The following is a 7365-nucleotide window of genomic DNA, read 5'->3' on the forward strand; positions in this document are numbered from 1 at the left end:
AGCGGTAATGCCAGAGCAGCAGAGTATAATCGAAAAGAACTAGTGGGAGAAAAAACAAGCGGCAGGGAAAGCAGTCGCTTTCACTTCCGCTTGAAAAAAAACGCACGCCACTGCGAGCCATGGCCTGTTGGTGTCTATTACGCGCACTAAGCGCGTAATAGACACCAATAAGCCATGATGAGCCTTTATCTTCGCATTTAGCTCTTTGTACAAAAAACTAGAGGGCCCCTCGTTCAAACCACTACTAACGGTAATTGCAGCTAAAGCCCTTCCCACCCTAACATACGCAAGCGCTGCAATGCACGGTAAGGATGGTGCCTTGTTGAATAGTCTGATTACCAAAATTTATAAGAAAGCCTTTCAACTTCCTCGCGATGCTTCACCAGCGCAAATGCGCTTAGAATTTGGTCTCATGAACGAGTCTGTGGGAAGACTATACACGTGCATTAAATCCTGGTACCGTATCAAAATGAACGGTGAACAGCCTTTACAACGAAACTTTTACAACGCACTACCATTACGACGCAACTTTTACAACGCAAACTATTACAACGCATTGCTCTGGGGGGCGCTCTAGGATAGGGAATAGGTTATTTTACTATCCAATAACCTTCCCTAGTGTCCACGGGGACTGGAGTTGGAATAGTATATTATACTATTCACTATCCAGCGCCCAAAAGCACTATGCGTTGTAATGGACTGCGTTGTAATACTTACGTTGTAAAGGCATGCGATGTAAATGCATGCGTTGTAACGTCATACATCCAAATGAACGCCACTGATAACAACTTAAACAAATTCTTGTGGCAAGAAGTCGAAATGGGAACAAGATCAGAGGCAACCAAATTCCTGATGAAAGCACTGGAATTAACACGTACCACCCAAAAATTTGCCATTTAAAACATTTAAACAGGTAATAAACAAAGCCGCTAAATTACATTCTCTACTTATTGATAAAGAAATCTTTTCCCATCGCTCACATTCTTGGGCTAAAATAAACAGCTACAAACTACTTACTCCGGCGCTCTATTTGGACTCTACATAGTCAGTTTTTACTAAAAAAAGGTTGATGGCTCTAAGATTCGGAAAATACCCAACGCTGGCTGATGCACCAGCCTGGAAACACACAGGATCTATTGCCTGTCGGCTTTGCGATTACACCAAAGAGGATATAATCCACATTATTTGTCACTGTACTAAGTTGAAACAGGAGCGAATGACTAAGGGATTACGCACCTGCAGGTCAGCTATTATAGGCTGTTTGGACTCTACGGACACACAAATTAACTGTAAGATTGTAAAGTTTCTGCTTGCCTTTGAAAAACGCTTGTTAAATAACTAATACCTCTAACACTGTACTGTGACTTTCTGAAACTTCATTTTCTTTGTCCTTTTAAAATGATTATTTGAATTTTATCTTGATGTAAATTTTGAAGATGTATTTTAACTAATTTTAAATTTTAATATTGTGTCACAAGTGCAAAGGAAATTTTGTTATGGTTTTAATTAACTGAACAATAAAGTTTAAACAAACAAACAATAAGTCATGGGTGGAGCAATGCGCCCGCTTCTGGCCAATTGTGCGCAGTCTTTCATAAAAAGACACACGCAAAGGCCAATCGCGTAGCACAATAGGAATTGCACACGCACGAGCATGTGCGATTCCTAGGTTAGCTTAGATTCCTTGTTTTTCACCTCCTAAATATCTCACGCTGTGCAGTGCACTGCTAGGCGCGAGTCCTAAAAAGGAGCAACTCCTCCACCTCCATTCAAACCCGATTGTATTGAGAGACCACGCCCAGACTCCACTTCAACCACAATAGGTTGGACTCTGTTTATTTTTTTTCCTCTCCTCTTTAGGAACAGCTAGTACTACTAGCACAGTAAATCCAGCCATAATGAGATGCAGAGGGACCACTCACACCCTTGGGCCTCGGTGGCACTGCACCTGCAGCACTAGTGATGCCTACACAGGTGAACAACACTTACAACGCAACTTTTACATTGCAGAGCCTTTACAACGCAACCATTACAACGCAAACTATTACAACGCATTGCTCTGGGGGGGGGCGCTCTAGGATAGGGAATAGGTTAATTTACTATCCAATAACCTTCCCTAGTGTCCACGGGGACTGGAGTTGGAATAGTAAATTAAACTATTCACTATCCAGCGCCCAAAAGCACTATGCGTTGTAATGGACTGCGTTGTAATACTTACATTGTAAAGGCATGCGATGTAAATGCATGCGTTGTAACGTCATACATCCGCCTACACACACTCCTGTGCAATTTTCCGCTTCAGTCTGTAAAGTCGGTGCCACAATCACCACGGGATAAGGCAGCCGCCCGCTACTGAACCAAGTACTTAGTGGGTAGACTGAGTTCTAATGTCCCTGAGAGCAAAATCTAGAATTAGAATAGGATTTCTAGAACTCAATATTATTTTTCTTCAGTCGGATATCTCTAGAAAGTGAGTCTCTGGGTGTAGGTTCTCATTCAGCTATTGACATTCTTTTTCAGGAGTCCCCATGCTTATATGGAGCAAAGTGTCTTTCACCCCGATAATGTGGTTTGCACCATTGGCATACTCTATAAGCAGGGCCACTGGAATTATGCGACAGGAGAGGGCCAAATTATGCGGCAGGGATGAGCAAATTATGTGGCAAGAAATGGCAAATTATTCTGCATAATGTGGCAATTTTTTTTAATAGTACTACTACATTTATTTAGCACTTTTTACACTTGTTAACACTGTCTGGGCTTTGGGTGCACCTCATTAGTACCCGTTTAATACCCAAATATAGCAATAAGCAACAGAAAGGTGACCAGTCAACCTTTGAAAAAGGCCTTACACTGCGCAGAAACATGTGGTGCTGTGCTTTTATTAACTTTTGAACTGTTTGAACTAGAAGCACAGTTTTTTGGTTAAAATCTGCAGATTCTGCAGCTTCTGCAGCAGATGATGGATTATGTGGCAAGTGCTGCAAACCTATAATTATGCGAAAATCGCAGCGGGTGCACAATCCCATAATTCCAGTGTCCCTGTCTATAATACTGGCCCAAATATTTCCATTGACTCCATATTGATTACCTGTGGGGGCGTGGTGAGGGTTGGTGTAAGCCCAAGACCACTCTCTAAGTCTCGCACCTTATCATGGTGCTGGCCCTGTCCTGCACAGTGCCTCGAGGCCCATTCTGTCTTATCAGTGTGGTGTGGTCCAGCGTGTCAAAGGAAGCCAAGCCATACAGGCAGGAGCAGCCCTGATGCCTCACCATCCCAGCAAATGGACAGCCGTGCGCTGTTTCCCTCCCTCCTTCTCCATCCATCCTCCTCTTCCTCACATTCTTCATTCCAATCTTCTGCCCAGTTTACTCCCCCGTATCACGGTCTGAAGCCAGCTCCAGAACAACAACAAAAAACAATGAACAAAGACCATGTCAAAAACGATCTCGAAGGCAGGGAGGGCTTTTCTGTTTATCCCAGAATCTGCAATGCCCTGAAGCCCTCCTCCCCCACCACAGACCTACTGTTTGCCCCTCCCGTCAGCATGCTTCTATAAAGGACCCTGCATGCTCTGGGCACAGAACTTTGGAGTCTAGGAGCAGCAGAACCTACACTCTTCATGAGAAACCTGGACTGTAGGAGACATCACAACCTCGGCGATTAACTACTGGGGCCAAAAGCCAACACGCAACCAACAGAACTCAGCAACTGGAACATAAGACAATCTCCAACCATCGTTACACTCAGCTGGAGGCAAACCTATCCGTGATTCCAGGAATCCAACCACTTGGATCACACCCTTAACTGCAAGGACCAAAAACCGGTTGCAATACCCCACCACCAGGACTGAAGACAACTCATAATCTCAGCCACTAACACCATAGACAATTAGAAACCATCAATCACTTCTGCTGAAGGAAAGTCAAACAATTCAACCACCTGGATCATCAGCAGCCCACATTCACTGGGAACAAAAACAATTTAATATTCACAGAGATGATCGGCAAATCAATAGCCCCTGGAGCAAGCAACTGTTAATAGCCTCGACGTGCTGTGACCAACAACGATCCACAACTCTGGAACCAAAGGAAATATGGACCCTTCAATGAAATGTGGTGGCAGTAATCAAAAACTCCCAGAACCTGTCACCACGAAAATGTGTGTAACCCCATGACTGGGACCAGCAATAAAAAACTCCCAAACATCATCTGAGTCAACAACAGGAACCTATAACTGCTTTCTTGTTGGTCTTCGGTGAAGGTTCCTTAGAAGGATGTTCATCGAGTGAAAATCCCTGCAAGCTCCTGCTCGTGCTCAGCAGATAGAACTTTACCATCTTCAGTGAGTGAACATCAGTTCACCTTCTCGCTTGTTGATGCCCAAATTATATTCCTTGGACGCGTTGTTTCTGACTGAGGTGCCTCGCCCCACTTTCTGGCACTTAACAAAGATTCCTTTGAGCCTACTTAGATCTTATAAACATTTAAGCACCCACTTGCTTCCTTGTTGCCACTTAAACTAGCCTAGGTCAAGTGTGCCTCACCAAAGCCACTTGCTTGATGCCACCCACTGGAGATTCTTTGGATCTTTCAAATTCAGTTGCTCATCTCTGTGCCTATTTTGTTGTTTGTTGGCACACATAGCATATTCCTAAGACCGGTCGTGATCCAGTGCATGCCCATCTATTAGCACATGTTGGCACCAAGAGGAGATTCACTAGACTTGGCTAAGTAAACTGCACTCCTCTGCTCACTCGATTCCTTTGAGTGACCGGGAGATAAGTGCACCCATTCTGCCTGAGATGCCATCAGCTGGGCGCGAGATGATGGGTGTCTCCCTTAGCATTGTGGGTTTGCTGTGTTCTGTAATCGCCTGTGCTCTGCCCATGTGGAAGGTGACTGCCTTCATTGGCAGCAGCATTGTGGTGGCACAGATCATCTGGGAGGGGCTGTGGATGAATTGCATTGTACAGACAAGCGGCCACATGCAGTGCAAGACATATGACTCCATGCTGGCTCTGCCCCAGGACCTGCAGATAGCCCGCGCTCTTACTATCATCTGCATCCTATTGGCCATAATCGGCCTCTTCGTCAGCATCATCGGGGCCAAATGCACCAAGTGTGTGGACGAGGCGTCTGTCAAGACCCGCATCATGATTATGGCTGGCATCCTTTTCCTCCTCTCCGGCCTCCTCGGCTTCATCCCCATCTGCTGGCTGGCTATCCGTATCATTAATGACTTCTACAACCCGCTGGTGGCCGAGCCCCTCAAGCGCGAGCTGGGTTCTTCACTCTACATCGGCTGGGGCGGCAGCGTTTTGCTAATGCTGGGTGGGGCACTGCTCTCCTGCTCTTGTCCAACTTTGGGTGACCCGTACCAGCAGCAGAAGGGACACTCAGCCCCACCTGCCCCCACCACAGTAGAGCCAGCGGGCCTCAAAAGGCAGGACTATGTGTGACCGCGAATGAGTAAGCAATGAAATCCAACATCAGGGGAGATCTGGACTGCAGAGGGATGAGGCATGGACAGCAAACAGATGATCTGATTTTAGCATGGAGGACAGGGGAATGGGATAGGGAATACATTTCCCACCATGAAGGGAGGAAGGATTTCCATCAGACATATGCCAAGCGATCATGGAGATAATCCTGTACTGAATGTAGTTTCCGCCCCTCACCTTTGTGGTCACCTGATGTGGTCAATGATGTTGTGCTTGGAGCCCTTCTACAATGTTTTTTCTGTATTTATTTGTGTGTGTTCTTCAGTCATGGGACCATGGACACACTACAGCAGATACACACATCACCAAGATGGTCTCATAAATGCCAGGACGGAGAGGGGTCCTATGGCAAGGTGAGCCCACCATTGCCATGGCAACTGTGACGCGCCCACCTTCCTTCCTAGCACATGTCATATCTTGGTTTTGTCGAGGGTGTCAGAACCTTAACAAAACCATGCGCAATAGACCATTGAGTGACCGTTGTTGACACCACTCAGGTAACTTTGTGGGTTATTTGGGAGGGGGGCAACTTTAAAACTGCATGCTATTTCAGCAAAACTCTTTATCTGCTGAAAGGCGCCCATGGTTTTTCAGTGGAAAGCAACATTTAATCATGTGTACCTTCTAAGCCATTTTCATTAAAAAATCCAATTTAGCTAAACCTCCTAAAATGATTTCGATATTTTTTTTATCGAATTCATATTTTATCACCCTCCTAAATGAAGCTGATAAAAAAAACGGGCTTGTTTATTAACAGCTTCTAACGCACCATTTAAAGGCTCAGGGAAAATGCTTGCTCTTTTTGTTAAATACTGCTCTTTTCCACTGTAATTTCCTGGATTGTAAAAACCCTGCCATGGCTAATTTTGCAGAAGATTCTGACACACGAATCCCTTTGAATAATAATATTTCACTAGTTGATTGGGGAGGGGTCTCTACACCTACAGGGCATTTTATTTTTCATTTTTTTTGCCTTTTTTGCTGTGAAAGAAGATACCGGGCATCTGTTATTAATTGATAATAGTCTTTGCCCCCCCGAATTTAAAATGGCCGTCGCAAAAAGGATGTACAATAAGTGATGGTTCTCGACTGTGTGCACTTAGGTTGAGCTAAGACCGTCAAGGTGTCTCTTCTTTGACTACAAGCAGTCAGTCTCAAATTATATATTTGAATTATTGTGCCCACCACCCCAGGTGCCATAAACTGCTTTTTGGATGTTAGGATACGTTTTTATGATGTCAGAACTTTTTAATGTATGAGACTTTAACATCAATTTGGAATAATAAATATTTTGCTGTTTAATGGAAACGAGTCTTGTCATATGGGGACTTTTGTCAGAAATATTATTTAATACCAGGGCTGTTCCTGAACAAAATGGCCACTGTTGAGGGCAGTGCCAACTGCAATGGTGGCCTCATCAGGGTACGTGGGAGCAATTCCTCTCTTTTGCAGCAAGTTGGCCATTTTTGCAGCAAGTTGGGCATGTGCCTAAAATAACGTGTTTGCGCGAAATATACTACTGTACGCCCAGCAGGCATGTAAAACATCAATAACAATGGCTCAATTGGTGTCCTTCTTTAGAATTTCGACATTTTCTGTCTGTACAAGTCGATATTTAATTAATTTCAGGAAAGCATTGCTATTATGTTACATGACTGGTTAGCATGGTAGCCCTATTATGAATACCGCTGGCAAATCCTGCCACTCTGATAGGATGGGACCCACTGGAAAGATCACCTCTTGCAAACCCCATGCCTAGTGAAATAACAAGAGTTATTTAGCACGATGCTTAGTTATAATGTCTCTTGTGTTTCTTTCTTGTGTCAGTTAAAAGTCAAAAGGTGTGTGCGCAGAAATAAAA

General features: G+C 44.4%; 1 protein-coding gene across 1 annotated transcript; it reads left to right on the forward strand.

Annotated features, from left to right (window-relative positions):
- Positions 1-3607: 3607 nt before the first annotated feature.
- On the forward strand, positions 3608-6425 carry LOC144768877 (claudin-4-like). The gene has a single exon (XM_078652885.1). It carries the CDS (start codon positions 4806-4808, stop codon positions 5460-5462), a length of 657 nt encoding a protein of 218 aa, XP_078509011.1. The 5' UTR covers positions 3608-4805; the 3' UTR covers positions 5463-6425.
- The last annotated feature ends 940 nt before the right edge of the window (positions 6426-7365 follow it).

Source organism: Lissotriton helveticus, chromosome 7, assembly GCF_964261635.1.
Source record: "Lissotriton helveticus chromosome 7, aLisHel1.1, whole genome shotgun sequence".
Classification (NCBI taxonomy): domain Eukaryota; kingdom Metazoa; phylum Chordata; class Amphibia; order Caudata; family Salamandridae; genus Lissotriton; species Lissotriton helveticus.

Coding starts and splice junctions, on each gene's coding strand:
- LOC144768877 (XM_078652885.1), top strand. CDS start 4,806: ATGCCATCAGCTGGGCGCGAGATGATGGGTGTCTCCCTTAGCATTGTG.